The sequence below is a fragment of the Brienomyrus brachyistius genome, chromosome 16, assembly GCF_023856365.1.
Source record: "Brienomyrus brachyistius isolate T26 chromosome 16, BBRACH_0.4, whole genome shotgun sequence".
NCBI lineage: Eukaryota > Metazoa > Chordata > Actinopteri > Osteoglossiformes > Mormyridae > Brienomyrus > Brienomyrus brachyistius.
In genome coordinates this window covers 10,794,399-10,811,567 of record NC_064548.1, presented here as the reverse complement: position 1 = coordinate 10,811,567, position 17,169 = coordinate 10,794,399, and the positions used below count along the sequence as shown (strand labels likewise).

The 17,169-nt window shown below is 38.6% G+C and overlaps 1 protein-coding gene across 15 annotated transcripts in view; it reads left to right on the top strand.

The window, feature by feature from the left end:
• Nucleotides 1-17,127, top strand: part of LOC125710146 (obscurin-like protein 1) — a 36,579-nt gene extending 19,452 nt beyond the window's left edge. For 10 of the 15 annotated variants that reach the window (XM_048979489.1, XM_048979499.1, XM_048979488.1 and 7 more), the window contains 23 exons: nucleotides 141-410; nucleotides 1,420-1,695; nucleotides 1,956-2,231; nucleotides 2,487-2,762; nucleotides 3,008-3,094; nucleotides 3,466-3,735; nucleotides 4,255-4,530; nucleotides 4,620-4,892; nucleotides 5,888-6,163; nucleotides 6,434-6,709; nucleotides 6,791-7,063; nucleotides 7,190-7,465; nucleotides 7,552-7,821; nucleotides 8,100-8,366; nucleotides 8,493-8,762; nucleotides 9,259-9,525; nucleotides 10,519-10,785; nucleotides 11,981-12,093; nucleotides 12,498-12,651; nucleotides 12,845-13,006; nucleotides 13,272-13,376; nucleotides 13,464-13,730; nucleotides 16,376-17,127. In XM_048979489.1, coding sequence (XP_048835446.1) covers nucleotides 141-410; nucleotides 1,420-1,695; nucleotides 1,956-2,231; nucleotides 2,487-2,762; nucleotides 3,008-3,094; nucleotides 3,466-3,735; nucleotides 4,255-4,530; nucleotides 4,620-4,892; nucleotides 5,888-6,163; nucleotides 6,434-6,709; nucleotides 6,791-7,063; nucleotides 7,190-7,465; nucleotides 7,552-7,821; nucleotides 8,100-8,366; nucleotides 8,493-8,762; nucleotides 9,259-9,525; nucleotides 10,519-10,785; nucleotides 11,981-12,093; nucleotides 12,498-12,651; nucleotides 12,845-13,006; nucleotides 13,272-13,376; nucleotides 13,464-13,730; nucleotides 16,376-16,392 — 5,264 coding nt within the window. In that variant the 3' untranslated portion in view covers nucleotides 16,393-17,127. The remainder of the gene's footprint in view (nucleotides 1-140; nucleotides 411-1,419; nucleotides 1,696-1,955; nucleotides 2,232-2,486; nucleotides 2,763-3,007; nucleotides 3,095-3,465; nucleotides 3,736-4,254; nucleotides 4,531-4,619; nucleotides 4,893-5,887; nucleotides 6,164-6,433; nucleotides 6,710-6,790; nucleotides 7,064-7,189; nucleotides 7,466-7,551; nucleotides 7,822-8,099; nucleotides 8,367-8,492; nucleotides 8,763-9,258; nucleotides 9,526-10,518; nucleotides 10,786-11,980; nucleotides 12,094-12,497; nucleotides 12,652-12,844; nucleotides 13,007-13,271; nucleotides 13,377-13,463; nucleotides 13,731-16,375) is intronic. The other 5 variants (XM_048979492.1, XM_048979496.1, XM_048979491.1 and 2 more) reach the window with 5 other exon arrangements.
• The last annotated feature ends 42 nt before the right edge of the window (nucleotides 17,128-17,169 follow it).

The following is a 17,169-nucleotide window of genomic DNA, read 5'->3' as shown; positions in this document are numbered from 1 at the left end:
TTATTATATGTATATATTATATTATTTATTTTAATCAACTTGTCTTGTAACTTACTTTATCATAAATAAAATATCTCTGGGTGCTGGGAATTTTGACATTAATTTTGACGTGTTTCTCTGTAAAACTTAACTCCCCTCAGCTCCATCAGTGAAGTTCGTAGAACTTCCAGAAGTAGAGAGGCACGAATCTGTTGAGGCAGGTCAACCTATTGTACTACCATGTGAGCTCTCAGACCCCTCTGCCCAGGTCTGGTACAAGGATGGAACCGAACTCCCAAAGCTTGGAATTAATATACAATCAGAAGCCAACATAAGAACACAGGTTATCCAATCAGCAGACTTCTGTCACTCTGGAATATACAGCTGTATCACAGGGGATGATGCCACCCAGTTTTATGTGGACAGCAAAGGTGATTTCCTAAACTCTATTTCTGCTGTGTTCAACTGTCTTGCTTTGTTCTGGTTGACTGGGTTGTAGCAGTCACCAAGCAATACGCTTTGATCTTTAAAAGTCATTACACCATATATACTAATAATATATCTTATAGAGCCTTTTCTAATGAAGGTGATGAGGCAGGATGTAGGTTAAAATCTAGCTGTGATTGTGGGATATTTGCATGTTCTCCTGGTGTTTGCGTGTTTTTTTTTTACTATCGAAAGTCTTGTCCCAAAACTTCATTATACAAATACATAACATTCAGATCATATAATAATTTAATAAAATAAAATTGCCTTTAGTACATTCTTTTTCTGAAAATATATGTAATACCTACTAATGAACTGGCATCAACCATGGTGAATCATGTCTTATGATCTGTTTTTAATTATGCATATCCAACTTAAGATCACTAACTATTTAAAGGACACATTTCTGATAGCCACTTATTGATAAATTGTCTTAAATATAAAATGGAGACATTTAATTTGAACAGAAGAAATCTGGATTCTTGGAGCTATTAGCCAAACTGGGCTGACCTGGAAAATAAAATATAACATCTTTACTCTTGTTTCATTGTTGAACGTCATGGTGTTTGTTGACCATTACTGTCTTTGAATTTAACATTGTCTGTCTTTGTTGTGTATCTTCTTCATGTTTCAGTGTTATTTCATATTTCATAAGTTTACATGTGTCTGTCATCCACACATACTCTAGATTATAGACCAGTGTTGGGTCAAATGTTTATGTCATATGTCTGGGAAAGTGTGAAGAATATTCTTATGATCTACCTCCTCCACTTGTTGTGGAAACACAGTTACACTGCCGTCTTATGGATGGCGAATGTAACTGTTGAACCCCTAGTGTTTCTGTGATTCTATATTCATTTTTAAAATAAAATAGGCCTTGAATGTCTTATCTTGAAATGATATCTTTTTATATGTATTATTATGGTAAGACTTTTTATATAAAAACCCCAATAGCTCTGCCAGGGAGGCTTGCTTCAATTCCTGAAGTAGAGATGAACAAGTCCATTGAACCAGGATGCCCCATTGTACTACAGTGTGAGCTCTCAGACCCAACTGCCGAGGTCTCCTGGTACAAGGATGGAATAGAGCTCTCTCCACAAGTTGGTATAGACATGCTGTCTCATGGCAACTCAAGGACACTTTCAGTCCGATCAGCGGAGTTATGCCATACCGGAGTGTACAGCTGTAAGACAAAAGATAATGTCATCCATTTTAACGTGGATATTAAAGGTGATTTTTCAGCTGCTATGAATTTATTGAGATTGTATTCTGAATTAACCCTGTACTTTGTTGTAGTGTCAACTGCATCTTCTTTGTCTGGCTTTGTCTTGGCACTCTTTAGCAAAATATATGTGATTCATCGCTGACATTGTTTGAAATACATTGCTTTGCCTCTGGTATTTAAATGCTAAATATTAACTGTTAAAACCTACAGGTTGTTTTGAAATAATTGGGTAACAGTGATTTCTCTCTGTATAAATTCCCCTTAGCTGAATCACCAAGATTCATTGAACTTCCAGAAGCAGAGAGGAACAAGTGCGTCAAAGCTGGCAGCCCCATTACACTACAGTGTGTCCTCACAGACCCCAGTGCCCATGTCTGCTGGTCCAAGGATGGAATTGAGCTTATCCCAAATAAAGAAACCTGCATTCAGTCAGATGGCACCATGAGGGGAGTGGTCATCCAATCTGCAGAGCTCTGTCACTCTGGTATATACAGCTGTGCCCTTGCTGATGATGTCATGACATTTATGGTGGATGTTCAAGGTAAGTGCTTCGGTAAAAAATTATCTGTAAACTTAATACATAATGATATTCTTTTATTGGTTTAAAGTTTATTGTCAATAATAAAACTGAGAAAATAAAAAATGTAAATAAAATATATTATTGATTATTATTGTCAATTAAATTAGTATTATGTTTCCTTTGTTTTAATAATAATATAATCCTCATAATATTATCCAAGTGGGCCATTAAATGTGCTTGAAGGTAAAGTTTCTAAATGAAATATTACTCGCACAGCTCCACCAGTGAAATTCTCAGCAGTTCCAGAAGTAGAGCGGTACAAATCTGTTGAAGCAGGCCAGCCCATTGTACTACAGTGTGAGCTGTCAGACCCCACTGCCCAGGTTAAGTGGTACAAGGATGGAATAGAGCTCTCTTCACAAAATGGAACAGACATCCAATCAGATGGTTCCGTAAGGAGACTGGTCATCCAGTCAGCACAGCTTTCACATTCTGGGGAGTTCAGCTGTGATGCTGTCGATGATGTCATTGCATTCGAGGTGAAGGTCGAAGGTAATTTTCCCCATACTTTCTACCTAGACTTCTAACAAATGTGTGCCATCTACTAACACTATATTATATATTATCATGTAAAAAGAAATCAATAAAAAGAAAGGTATATAATTTCAAATATTCTCTCTATAAAAACAGGCTAACAACGCATTCTTTAAGAAGTGGAGCTTTTTACAGAAAAATTGAGAAATGTGATTTTTCTGTGCAATGACTCAGTGGGTGACACTGTGACCTTTGACCTGCAGGGCTGGCTCCTGGCTCTGTGTGTGTGGAATTTGCATGTTCTCAGGCTATTCTGGTTCCCTCCCACATCCAGAGGACATGTGGGCTAGGTGAACTGGTTTTCTATATTGCTTGTAACGTGTGCTTGTGCATGCCCTGTAATGGACTGGCATTATGTCTAGGCCCGGTACTGCCCTGTGCTTTCTGAAATAAACTCCCAACTAGCCATAACAATGCATTATATAAGGATGGCTGGATTTTTCAGAATTTTTGCATATACCAGCCAGCTGTTTTAGAACTACATATTTCATTGAATTTAATATGCCTAGCTTATAAGAAATATTGATTGTTGTTCAGTATATGGTACTTATAATACTCTGAAATGTACAGGTATAACTCATTTCAAGATTTACGTTTATTATTTTCTATGAAGAGATATAAAAATAAACATATTTCTTTGAACAAATTAAAACACTTGTAGCTCCACCAGTGAGGTTCTCAGCTGTTCCTGAAGTAGAGAAGAACAAGTCCATTGAAGCAGGTCAGCCCATTGTACTACAGTGTGAGCTCTCAGACCACACTTCCCAGGTCTGCTGGTATAAGGATGGAATACAGCTTCACCCAAAGACTGGAATAGATTTCAAATCAGAAGGCACCATGAGGACACTGATTATCCAATCAGCCGACCTTTCTGGGGTTTACAGTTGTAAAACAGCTGATGATATCAGTGAATTTTATGTGGATGTTAAAGGTGACATAAAAAACTTTTGTAGAATTTCTCTGTTGGCTTCATTGTCAGCAAACTAACAAATCCATAATGCAATCTAATACTTCAAAACAATTCTTGAATAATGAATATAATTTGTTTGGTTCCGCTTCTGCAAGCATTTAACCAGTTTTCTGAAACTGCACTTTTACTTACTCTAACTCTAAGCCATACATCTAACATTTTTTCATTCTTTGCAATCTTCTATTCACAAGAATACATGAAACTTTTCAATCATCGTAGGAAACTACAACAGAATATTTCATGCCTGCCAAATGGTGTTTCACTGGCTTTCAGGCCTAATCGCTTTACAAATCACTTGGCTTTCATTAACTGGTCCTTTACTTTCACAGTGGAGGAAGTTCATCTTCATCATCATCTTCATCATCAAAGCGCTTCAATGTGAATGCATGCATAACATGTACAGTCTTTCTCTTAATTTTGTTTTACAGTCTGACCTTTTTCATCAGTTTACTGACCAAGTCATTGAATACTTCCTTACAGCACCTCTTGTTACATTTGTGGAAATGCCTGAAGAGAATCTACAGAAAAACGTTGTGGAACTAGATCCTCTTGTCTTGCACTGTGAACTCTCAAGGCCTGATGCTGCCACTCAGTGGTATAAGGATGGGGTCGAGATTAAACCAGGCAACAATACAATCATGAAGGCAGATGGGATCCAAAGGCAACTAATTATCCAGACAACTCATCTTTCAGACAGTGGAACATACACATGCCGTGCAGGAGACAATACACTTCTATTCAAAGTTAGCATACGAGGTATGGAACTAACACTTCATGTATACATTAAAACTCAAATCTGTCTTACGGTTCTGTTTTCTAGCCATTCAATGCATTCCTTTTCACAGAGCCTCCTGTGATGATTGTCTATCCCAAAGAAGATGTCCACCTTGACCGTTATGTCTCGGAGGAAATAGTGTTAAGCTGTGAGCTGTCACGTCAAAATGGAACAGTGAATTGGTATAAGGATGGCCAGAAGCTACAGGAAAGCGAGAACATCAAAATAAAATCTGAAGGCCCATATAGGAGACTTAAAATTCTTCATGGCACTACGGAAGATTCTGGAGAATATGTGTGTGATACTGCAGACGACTCTATCTTTTTTCAACTCAATATAACTGGTAAAGTGTCAAAATATGTCTGTTTTGTACGATTGCTGCATGTCTCTCGTTAATATCTGCTGTTGCACAGTCCGTTAAAGATTCAATTAATTTTGTCCCTTGAAAATCACCAAGAAAGTTCACTAGCTTCTACAGTCCTGCTACAACGCTTGATGTCACACTGCAAATCTGTTCTAACGCGACTGATATATTAGTAACCAAGTCCAATACAATGCAGAATCGCATTTGTAATTTTGCGATTCTCAGTCAGAGACAAAAACACTACGCAAACTACAATGTGATACGGTCTTATCGAGAAACGTTACTTGCACACGAAAACGGCTATTCAAGTGAATGATAGTGATAGTGGACAAATAATTTGAACCAGTTCTTTTCAGTGAATCAGCCAAACCGGTTTTCAAATCTAAAAGAGTTTAGTACATCCACGCATTGCAGAGGTCAAGGTCAGATTCTAAAAATCCAAAATTTGATAAATTATAATATAAAAACACAGCAACCGTTTAAAGTTGACTTACATTTACGTTTTGTAAACTGTCTGGGCTAGATGGTGCTCTCTGTTTAAAAGGGCTCAAAGCATGCCCCACAGTAAACCAAGAGCCCCATCCAGTGGAGTCACAAAAAACATTAAGTGGCTCATAAAGCGACATTTTGGCCATCACTACTCCAGACTCTCCGACAAGTTATCGAGTTCAGCATGTTCAGGTGAAGCGGTTACTAGGCAATTCTCATAAGACCCATAAGAGATGTCTGTGATATAATTTATTAGTGTATTATTTCTTGTTTAAAATGTATATAATTACATTATTGGCCACTGGTATCACTATTTTATTAATTAATTTTGTTTGGTGTAAGTTACTACGTTTTGGAGTTGTTTTCCCTTAACCCTGTTTTCCTTATTGGATATGTGTATTTTAGTACATGATTTTAGTGAATGCAAGGTTTTTCAGGAACATATTATTCATGTTGTAGCAGGAGTGACTGTACTTCTTTTTCAGAGGCTCCTGTCCGCATAATCTCCCCCAGCCAGTCTCAAATGGAATTGTGCCAGCAAACTTCGGAGCGGGTGGTTTTGAGCTGTGAACTCTCAAGAGCTAATGCACCGGTACGCTGGTACCGTGACGGTCTCGAGGTAGAAGAAAACGACAATCTTATCCTGGAGGTCGATGGGATCTATAGACGACTCATTATCCCTGAGACCACAGTGCAGGACTCCGCTGAGTATGTGTGTGACACAGTTGATGACTCGGTGACCTTCTTTGTGAATATTGCAGGTATTTACAATACTAACAAAACATGTAAAACTTGGATTCGATTCAATTCAGTTCAATTCAATTTTACTTATATAGCGCTTTTAACAACAGTCATTGTCACAAAGCACTTTACATTTAAAATGTAAACATGAAACATATCTAAATCAAATTTTTATCCTTAAAACCTTCAAGAGTAAAGTCTAAATCAGGCTTTGATGATGGGATGTCCTGATTCTGAAATAGTTTTGAAAATTCTTGAATAATCTACAACTCTAAACTTTTTATATTCAGAACCACCAGTAAGGTTTGTGCGCCCCAGAAAGATGTGTAGCACAGTGGAAATTGTCGTTGGAGATCCAGTAGTGCTTGAGTGTGAGGTGTCACGGGCAAGTGCCCAAGTGAGCTGGAAGAAGGATGGAGAGGAGATGGAAGAAAGCAGAAACATCACCATTATTGAGGATGGTATTTCTCGCCAATTAACCATACGCTCATCATCATTAAAGGATTCAGGCCAATATATATGTGATGCGAAAGACGATGTGATGGATTTTACAGTAAAAATCTGTGGTAAGTGTTAATCGGTTCTTAGGTTTTTTTCTGTCAGCCAGTTTTTCCCTTCACACTTTTCTTGATGTTAATCTCTCGTAGAGAAACCAGTAAAAATCCTGAGCAAAAGCAACAGAACAGAGCAGCAGTTTGAGACTTCTGAAGATATTGTCTTGGAGTGTGAGCTCTCTAGAGCAAATGGCATTGCCAAATGGTATAAAGATGGTGAGAATATAGTAGAAAATGAGCATTTCTACTTTGAGGAAGAGGGAACTTTCCGTTCACTAGTCATCATGAATGCTGAGCTCACAGACTCTGGAAAATATGTCTGTGATGTCAGAGATGACAAGATTGTCTTCCATGTTACTGTAAAAGGTATTCTAGTGCATTGCACTGTGGAATCAGCTTCAACTTTGTAGTTACTTGGAAAATGCTGGACTTCAGAGAGTCTCTAAGTACGCAAATAATTGATTTAATGACAATTGTTATCGTTTTCCTTAGAACCTCCAGTTACAATCCTGGGCAACTCGGGCAGCCCAGAGCATCATAGCCTGTTAGCAGGAGATGACCTCATCTTGGAGTGTGAAGTCTCTCGGGCTAGCGCTACTGTGGATTGGTACTGCGACGGAAAGCTTTTGAGCTCAGATTCTCGTATCCATATTGAGAGCTATGGCACGGTTAGAAAGCTTGTCCTATCAAGGCTGCAGCCCTCAGACTCAGGGACGTACACATGCGATGCTATTGATGACAAGATGAGCACCATAGTCAAAGTTCAAGGTAAAACAAATATTCATTTTCTTTTTTATTCCTAAAATACGAGTCTTACTTTGGACCATTACAAGTACATGTCTTTCTTCTTATAGAAACACCCCTCAGGTTCTTAGACAAACCAGAGTCAAACATAATCACGGCTTATGAAAAGGAAAGCGTGACATTCACTGTAAAGGTGTCTCAGGACAATGCCACACTACAATGGCTAAAGGAGTTAAAACAGTTAACAGGAGATCGTATCCATACAGGAAGTGAGAGGAACACTCACTTCCTAACCATTAAAAATTTACAGCGGTCTGACAGTGGCAGGTACACTTGTGATGCCAGCACTGATCAGATGCAGTTCAATCTAACAGTGAAAGGTAAGGATGTACATTATATTATACAGAGCATATCCTTAATTTTCTGAACTGTTTTTGCTAAATGATGCATACAGATACGTTGCCAGTGGTACCAAACCAAATCTGGTTTACTTATACTCCAAATAAAAATACAAGGAAAGAAAAATAACCCTGTAGACCATAAAAGGTACCACTGTACTAACAACTGGAAACTAGAAAGAACAACGGCAATGCTTATTTAAAACATTTTTCTGAATTTTTGTGGTCACTTATATTGTGATACTGTTTTTATTTATCAGCATTCAGAGTGACATTTGTAAGGCCACTGGAAAATGCAGTGGCCCAAAAGGATGGCCTTATCACACTACAGTGTGAGCTCAATGAAACCAAAGGAGATGTGCTCTGGTTGAAAGATGGTCAGGAGATCACTCCCAGCTTCCGACTGGCCATCCGGGCAGAAGGCCGAGTTCGTACCCTCACCATCCGTAACATAAGCGAGAGAGACGCTGGGCAGTATACCTGCGAATCAAAAGATGACAGAACATCTGCCAGGATAATAGTGGAAAGTATGTGGAAATCAATAAACATTTTTGGTAGCTATGAGAAATAGATCGAATCATAAACAGAGTTGACTCGTTTATAATATATTCTTTTAATTGATCTTATTCATATTTGTTTTTTGTCCACACTAGCACCTCGAGTTGTGGAGTTCATTGCTGAACTATACAACACAACCGTCCTTGAAGGGGAAGACGCCACATTTAAGTGTATGGTCTCCCCAGAAGACATACAGGTGGTGTGGTACAGGGATGGCCAGCCAATCACTCCGGATGAGAGGTTTACAGTGTCCAGTAACGGGCTGTGCCACACACTGCACATACACAACTGCCAGGTCTCCGACAGCTGTAGAATCACTGCAATGGCTGAAGGGTTAAAGTCAGAAGCTAGCCTGAAGGTCCAAGGTGAGAGGACAATCAGTTAATGGTTTCTGTGAATTTCAGGCTATGAGTAGACATCAAGGCCCATATTCACAAAGCATGCTAAAAGTAGCTCCTAACATTCCTATTGAGAAGAAATTCCTAAAAAACGGGGCGTCAGTCCAATGCCACACCCCTTAATCACCCCCCCCCCCCCCCCAGTTGACAAGTACATCACTGAATAACATAGTAGGGGGCCTCTGACAACTCAAATAGCTCAGGGGCCTCTGACCCAGTGCAAAATGTGGGCACATGTCAATCCACCACTGTGACTGGGTAAACCAAATCAAGAATAAGGTGCAATTATATCGAGCAGTCTGAAAATGAACAAAGGAGTGTACTACAAACAGTATTACTGAATAATTGTTTATTGAGTTCATTCTGTATAGTTCATTCTGTTTATATGTTGTGTCCAGTGCTGCATTTCTCCTAATTTTACTACGTTGCAAATTTCTCACGTTATCAATTTTTTGTCGGTCAGAGACACAGGTGCTGTTCACTAAGAAAATGGAGTCTGTGAAATCTGAAGAATATGCAGAGGCCACCTTTGTGGTGGAAGTGAACATGGAGGCCGGGGAGGTGCAGTGGATGAGGCAGGGTGTGGTCATCCAGTCAGGGCCCAAATTCACTTTGAAGCAGGTCGGCAGGAAGAGGAGCCTCACTATCCACAAGCTGTCCCTCTCAGACCAGGGAACGTACCGCTGTGAAACGCTACACGACTGCACGCGGGGGGAGCTCGCTGTGGAGCGTGAGTACATGACCAGATCGTGTTTACCGCTCACTTTCACTGGCCATGATGTCAAAAGTTCAGAAATGTTGTCACGGATTTTGAGAGAAACCCGATTAAAAATACGTGGGAGTAATTTGAGCCTCAGAGCCAGAATGACAGTCCCGCCAAAGCTCTAACAGCTCACAACAGGTGACTGATAGATGACCCACAGACTGCTAGGGAGCGGATTTCTGTATTGACATAAGATCACAGGCACAAGATAATTTAATTAAGCTTGTCAAAATAAGAAGCCTGCAGAAAACAGGAAGCAATCTGGTGAAACTCTCTTTAAACTGCACTGATATAAAAACTAATAATAATGCAGGTTTGAGTGGTATTATATCCATTATATGAATCAATTTTCTATTTAGGCTTTTATATTATTGGCTAATTTTGAATTGATATTTTAAGTATTTGTGTCTTCAGCAGAAAAATAAAAGATAAGGATGATGTCTGAACGTTAACTGCTATTGGCTCCCCACATAAATATGTATCTCTTTTCATTACAGCTAAATTTATGCATAAGCCTTCAAAGTCTTGGGTAGTGTCATCAAGTATCTAAAATAAACCCGGTCTGTAGCACAGGGTTTGCCTGTCTGTGTGAGAATAAGTGAAGGAAAAAAAAAATCGGTATGTTCTCAAAGTACAGCGTGGAGAAGGGGATACAAATGGCATCGCATCCTTTATTGTCTCTTCTGGTAACTTGTCTGATCACATTTGTTCGAGGAAAGCAGAGCTGTCCAAGATAAAACAAGATAAGATAGAACATGATAAGACAGGATAAAATATGATGTGATAAGATCTGCAACGAGATAAGATGCAGCGCAAGATAAGACAGGTTGTGAGATGAGATAACATAAGGTTTTGTTGATCCCAAGGAGAAATTTTTGCGCTCATTCATTATAGCACCGTAAGTAATTTCTTCCATACGTGTTTGATAATTCTTACAAACCTGACATTATCTTCATACAGCCAGGAAAGTCACAATAAGGAAACGACTGACACAAATGGAAACGTTCGAGCGTGAGACAGCCTCATTTGAGGTGGAACTGTCACACCCCAATGTAGAAGGGGTGTGGCAGAAGGATGGGGTTCGACTCAAGCCCAGCAACTACTGCCGCATAAGTACCAAGGGGTGTGTGCATGGCCTAACCCTGCTGAACCTCTCCATGGAGGACACCGGCACCATTACCTTCTCTGCAGGGAATGTCGGAACATTTGCCAGGCTGGTTGTGAAAGGTAAACAAAGCTAAGTGATCGTGGAAAGACTCCAAAGGCAGCAGACAAAGCAACATACCAGCAGAACTGCTTCTAGTATAGAGTGTACGAGTGTGTGAACTTCTGAAGAATATTTCTCTTAAGAAAAACTATGTCAGAGCAAGGAAATGACACAGCTTAGCAGTAGCTTGAACATATTATTATATCTAATAATAATAATATTCAATTGTTATTATAATTTAATAATAGATTATTAAATCTAATATAATCGTAGTAGATTGTCAGTCATTGTAGGTATGGTAAGCATAATAAAATAATCACACTCATTATTGCATTCATTATTATTATTATTATTATTATATCTCAATTTTTGCTTCGTAAATATATTAACTCACATTACTGATTCACATTTTTTATTTTTGCAATTTTAGTGTATTTTGGCAAACCCGGTAAATTCTAATTCTATCAAATTTTTTTATGGCTAATTTGGATTATATTGGCATTGCACTTTTGGTTTATGGTTGGGGAATTTAGATTTCGATATTATTGAAATTATTGAATTATATTTATATATTGAAATTATTATTATATAATTATCGAAATAAAATGAAATCGCTGAGATAGCTATTTTCAGTACAAAGTTGATATTACAATAGCACAATAATTCATAAAATGTTGGTAATTACATTTTACAATATTGATTTTTGGTTCAGTATAAAAGCTTAGCTCATGTAACGCCAGGGCCCTGCGTTTGGCCCGTAAAGCAAGCGGCAGCACCACTGTCACAGCGTTTCCCACAGCCATACCAATAAGAGCACACGAAGCCATGATGTAAGCCTTTCAGCCATTTCAGCCGAACCGATTGGCAGGAAAATGCAATGAAGCGACGGGCTATTAATCCCACGAGGACTCAAGTTACCAAAATATAGAAGACAAACGTTCCATGCATCACGTAATCAGTTTTAGCCCACCGAGGCTTTCTAGACATTTGCTTACATCACCTTGTCATGTGATGCCAGGATGAGTGGAATAGCAGAGATGTCATATATGAGATTTTTACAGACGAGAGACCATTAAGCTGCATATAACATTGTAAACTGTGGAATTTATTTTGGGATGTGAATTAGACAGTTGTTATTTTATGATGTTTTCTTGCTGTTTGCAATACTGTTCTTTTTGGAGTATGGCTTAGAAATCCCATCTTTTGTGTTTCTAGAACTTCCTGTGACAATTGTAAAAAAGATGGAAGACTTGCGCCTCCCCGAGGGTTCAATGGCATCTTTGGAGTGTGAGCTTTCAAAACAGAATGCTGATGTCAAATGGCTGAAGGTATAGAAATGACCAGCAGGACTCCTGTAGCTACATTAGCATCAAAAATGATCTGGAAGACGATCGTAACACCTTATTCTGATACAAATCCTAAATCACTTAAAGACTAAGAGTAATACCAATTGGACTGAATATTTACATAATCCTTATCTCAGTCCTCCAAAAGGGAAAATAAACTGTATTAAAATCAACATGAGCGAAATATATAATATTATGTAACAACCAGCAAATTAAAAGTAAATGTCACTCTGAGTTTGTGTAAAAAATTACCTTCCGTGTTACTATTATTAATTGTGCAAGTTACAAAATATTTAAGCCTAACATTACAAAATTAAAATTTAACAAAAAATACAACGCAAATTCAAGGTCAATGCAAATATTAAATGTTTTCTTCTAACCAACAGAATGGAATTGTGGTTAAACCAGACAAGAACCACCGCATCTATTCAATGGGAAGAAAACGCTTTCTTCAGATACTTAAATGTGATCAGAGTGATACAGGGATCTACACGTGTGATGCCGGAGACACAACCGCCTCCTGCTCCCTGGACATCTATGGTAAAGCCTGTGCTTGTAGCTAGATTGGTTACACTTTACGGTTTATTTTAGTATATATAGCGAAATATCGCCACCTTCTGGACAAATGTGAATAAATACTAAAGACAGAACACGATTGCACGATTGAAACTTCGCGATTGGTAGCAAACACCAGTACTACTGTCTGTTCCAAATGTTTTACAAATCACTGCAGAGCGGCAAGTGGAGGTGGTACATGGTCTTGAGGATTTAGACATTCAAGAGGATCAGAATGCAGTGTTTGTGTGCGAGGTGTCCGTGGCAGATGTACCTGGAGAATGGTACAAAAATGGGGAGGAGATTCGTCCAAGCAGCACCATTAAAATCCGCCAGGAAGGTGAGAGACTCGCTCGTGTCTTTCATGGGTTACATTTTTATACATTTGTAACATGTGTGAACCTTGGGCTTTCTGCATGAACGGTTCCAATAAATAAATAAATATAAAAACATAAGTATAAATGTAAATTCCTTATTAATGAATAATACACCAATTTTACATTGCTATATCCAGATAATTCCAAACTTTCTCACAACTGTATCTTACCACACATTCTACACCAATAAAATAAATCTCATTTTCATTTATTGCTTCCATAATTTAGGGACCAAGCACTTTCTTCTGATTTGCAACGTGAAGGCCGAAGACTCGGGAGAGATCAAGTTTGTGGCCAAACAAGCCGAATCTATAGCTTACTTAGAAGTGGAAGGTATAAGTCATCCAATCACTTTATTGTCACGTGACGTCACTCGTGGCTAGAGTAACCAAGACTGTAATACCCCCCTTGCCAATACAGCACTGCCTATGACGATAGTGAACCCTCTCCGGGACATCACCGTTGAGGAGAAGAGCCGTGTGGTCCTGGACTGCACCGTGTCCAACCCAAGAAGCAGCATCCGTTGGTACCACGGAAACAATGTGGTGCTGCCCTCAGAGCACTTTGAGATCTGCAGCGAGGGCTGCTACCGCAAGCTGGTCATCCAGCAGGTATCCCTAGAGGATGGTGGCGTATACAGTGTGCAGGTCGGGGAGCACGTATCCTCAGCCAGGCTGACAGTGAAAGGTGAGCCGACAGCTACCCGGACAGAATTACATAGAATGTCGTTATTTATTTTGAATCCAACGATAAATATACAGGGTAGCTAATAATATACCATGCAGTTAAATAAATGATAAATGAGTGATAAAATAAAATTGCCTACACCCATCCATCCATCCATCCATCCATCCATTTTCCAAACCGCTTACTCTACTGGGTCGCGGGGGGTCCGGAGCCTATCCCGGAAGCAATGGGCATGAGGCAGGGAACAACCCAGGATGGGGGGCCAGCCCATCGCAGGGCACTGGCCTACACCCAAATAGACAAAAGTAACATCTGTTCCACTGTTTTAGCTAGTTAAGTTTTTCTGTTGTAACAGATGCTTGTCTGCAATATTATAACTGGTTTTAAAAAAACATAAGCAAATTTCACCTGCTACCTGAAAATACACTATATGGACAAACGTACTGGAACACCTGGCCATTGCACCTACAGGAACTTTTATGACATCCCATTCTAAATCCATAGGCATCAGTATGGAGTTGGTCTCCCCTTTGTTGCTATAACAGCTGCCACTCTTCTGATCTGGTTCATCCCAAAGGTGTTTGAGGGGTTGATGTCAGGGCTCTGTGCCCACAAAGTTGGAAACATAGAATTGTCCAAAATGTCTTGTCATGCATTATAGCTGCAGTGGGGGGAACCAACTCCCACCTGCGTGTAATGGACAGGTGTCCTAATACTTTTGTCCATACAGTGTAGAGCAAACATACAGTGTGAAACCTTTTGTAAGCCAAAATGGCATAAAACAAGGAAATATGTACCATTAATTTATACTGGGGAATTTTTTGAGCTTTTCCCAGACCCCCCCCCCCCCCCCCCAAAAAAAAAAAAAAAAAACCTATGAAATCAAACATAAGACCTAATATAACACCAACATAAGCAGGAATATGATAAAATCTCAGTGTATATAAAGTAGGAGTAATGTATGTACAGTGTAGTTTCACTTACCAGAATCACTTAACAACATGAATACCTTCTGAGAAATGCGTTTTTAGGTGATTTACCCATTCTGAGAACATCATAGAGTCTACTTACACAAACCAAGATGGGATAGCCTACTACACACATAGGTCACAGTAAACTCTAAACTCTTTTAGAAGTATAAAGAGTATGTTCTAAAGTAACCATAGAAAGTACACTGAATACATAAACCAGTGACATAGTTGTTTATACTCATTATTAAGTATATGATGTACTGTAAATAGTTGTATGTGCTATACTTTTATACAACTGTCTAGTTTTATTTACACCAGCATCACCACAAACACGAGTTTTTGATACATTACACTCTGATGTTATAGCGGCTACAAAGTTGCTAAGCGATAGGAATTTTTCAGGCCATTATTATGTTATGGGACTTCCATGGTATGTGCGGTTCATCGTCACCTCAACGTTGTCATGCAGTGCATGACTGTACAGATGGGTCACGATGGGTTTACGTGGTGATAAACCTATAAGGCAAAAATATCGTGTGAACATGAATTTTAATACAGTACACCTAACCCAGTGGTTCTCAAAACTGGGTCCTCAGGACCCACTGCCCTGCTTGTTTTCCAGCTATCCCTGCCCCACACACAAGTCCCAGCTGTCTTTCAGCTTCTGATTGACTGAACACACTTACAGTTGGAAAAAATCATTAGCACAAAGCCTACTTTATAATAGTGTTGATTATCTCATGTAATACATTGAATGATGTATTGAAAGTGAAAAACACAAGAGTATCGTGTGTATGCACTAGCAACCATGTAGTAGACTAGGAGATGAGGAGGTTGCTGCTGCCTGGATGCTCAACATTCGCAATCAAGTATCGCATATTGCTTGCTTGAGGAAAAAAAAAATTCAAAATTGGAATACCCATCATAAAGTCGGGATATCGTAACACGCACCATCGTAACTCAGGGAGCGTCTGTACATCTGTAATTGACCCGCTGATAAATGCTAAATGCTATTTTTGCCTTCCTCATTTTCATAAAAGCAAAAATCTTCTTTGGATTCCTCTCGGTTAGCGAAAACGGATGCTAACGTAAGACTAGGTTCTTAGTAAAAGCATAAAGTGAAGTTTTGTAAAGCAGGGGATACCGGTATGTAGTCTGTAAACTTATTTGTGCATACAAAGTGAAACAAAATGTTATATTACCCTTATCTTAATTACTCATCCTACCACTTAACTGTAACCTTCACCATCTAACCATTTTAGTTACTTTAGCTGCCATAATTGTCCTAATGACTCTTCATCTGTATGTTTTTATTATTAAATAAACCACAAAATTTTGTGATGTTCACAGTAGAAATTGTGATTTCCCTTATTCAGATAATTGCATACTAGTATACTTAGAGGTTACTCATCTGACGTGAATGTCATGTTTTCAGACTCAAACACTCACGGCAAGAAATCTTACAGCAAATCTGTATTATTAAACTGAAATTAACCACATAAAAAGCGTTGTCGTAATTTGAAAAGCCTACAGACTATTTACAACTTAACAAAAACTACATACATGTAGATGTAGATACAGACTTGACTCAAATTGAAAATCTCTCAGCAGCCAGCTGACCATAGTTGGCAACCCTGATTTTTTAGATATATAAATATCTTCTTTATTTTTCAGCTTGTACCAGCGACTAGCAACTGGAAGATGGAGGATCGACTGAATTGTCTACTTTAGTGGGGAAGATTGTATGAATTTATATACGTATTTATTGTTTATAGTATGGAAGGGAAAAATCTTCATTTTCTTCCAATGGATTTGGAGAGGAGGCTCAGTGAGAGACAAAGAAAGAAAATGATTTGTAACAAGCAGGTTCTCAGAAGAGGATCTCAGAATAAAGTGTGACCTGGAACAAGAGCTGACATTAGGAAAGAAGTATATTTCTTCATAAATGTATAACGTGAGCTCTCTGAATTATCTCCTTTCTTGAACAGTGTGCCATATTGGTTCACTGCTCCAAAAGGACTTGATTAAATAAATGCCATTCAAGAATAGAAATGTTGATGAAAGGACTTGGAGAAAAACTGCGCCACCTTGTCAATGAGGACAATAATGTAGAAGAAACAATGAAATATGAAATTAATTTCCTATACAGCAAGTAGTTAGTAATGACAGTAAAATAAAAAAGCAAAATCTGCTTCATAAATTTACCTAAATATACAATGTTTCATCATTAAGTATAAGTTACATTCAGTATTTCCAGAATGCTTTTGCAATGTTTTTTCCATAATGCATATAATTTGCTTTTAACTTCCCAATGTCGCTCTGTACACACACATCATCTTTTTTTGAATTCACCTATAAGATTCTGCGGGATTGTTGTTAAAAAAAAATCAGTATGTCCTCTTTGAATAAAACATGCTTTACGGGGAGTCCATGGGCTGTTCTTCACGGATTGTAAAACTATTCAAAAA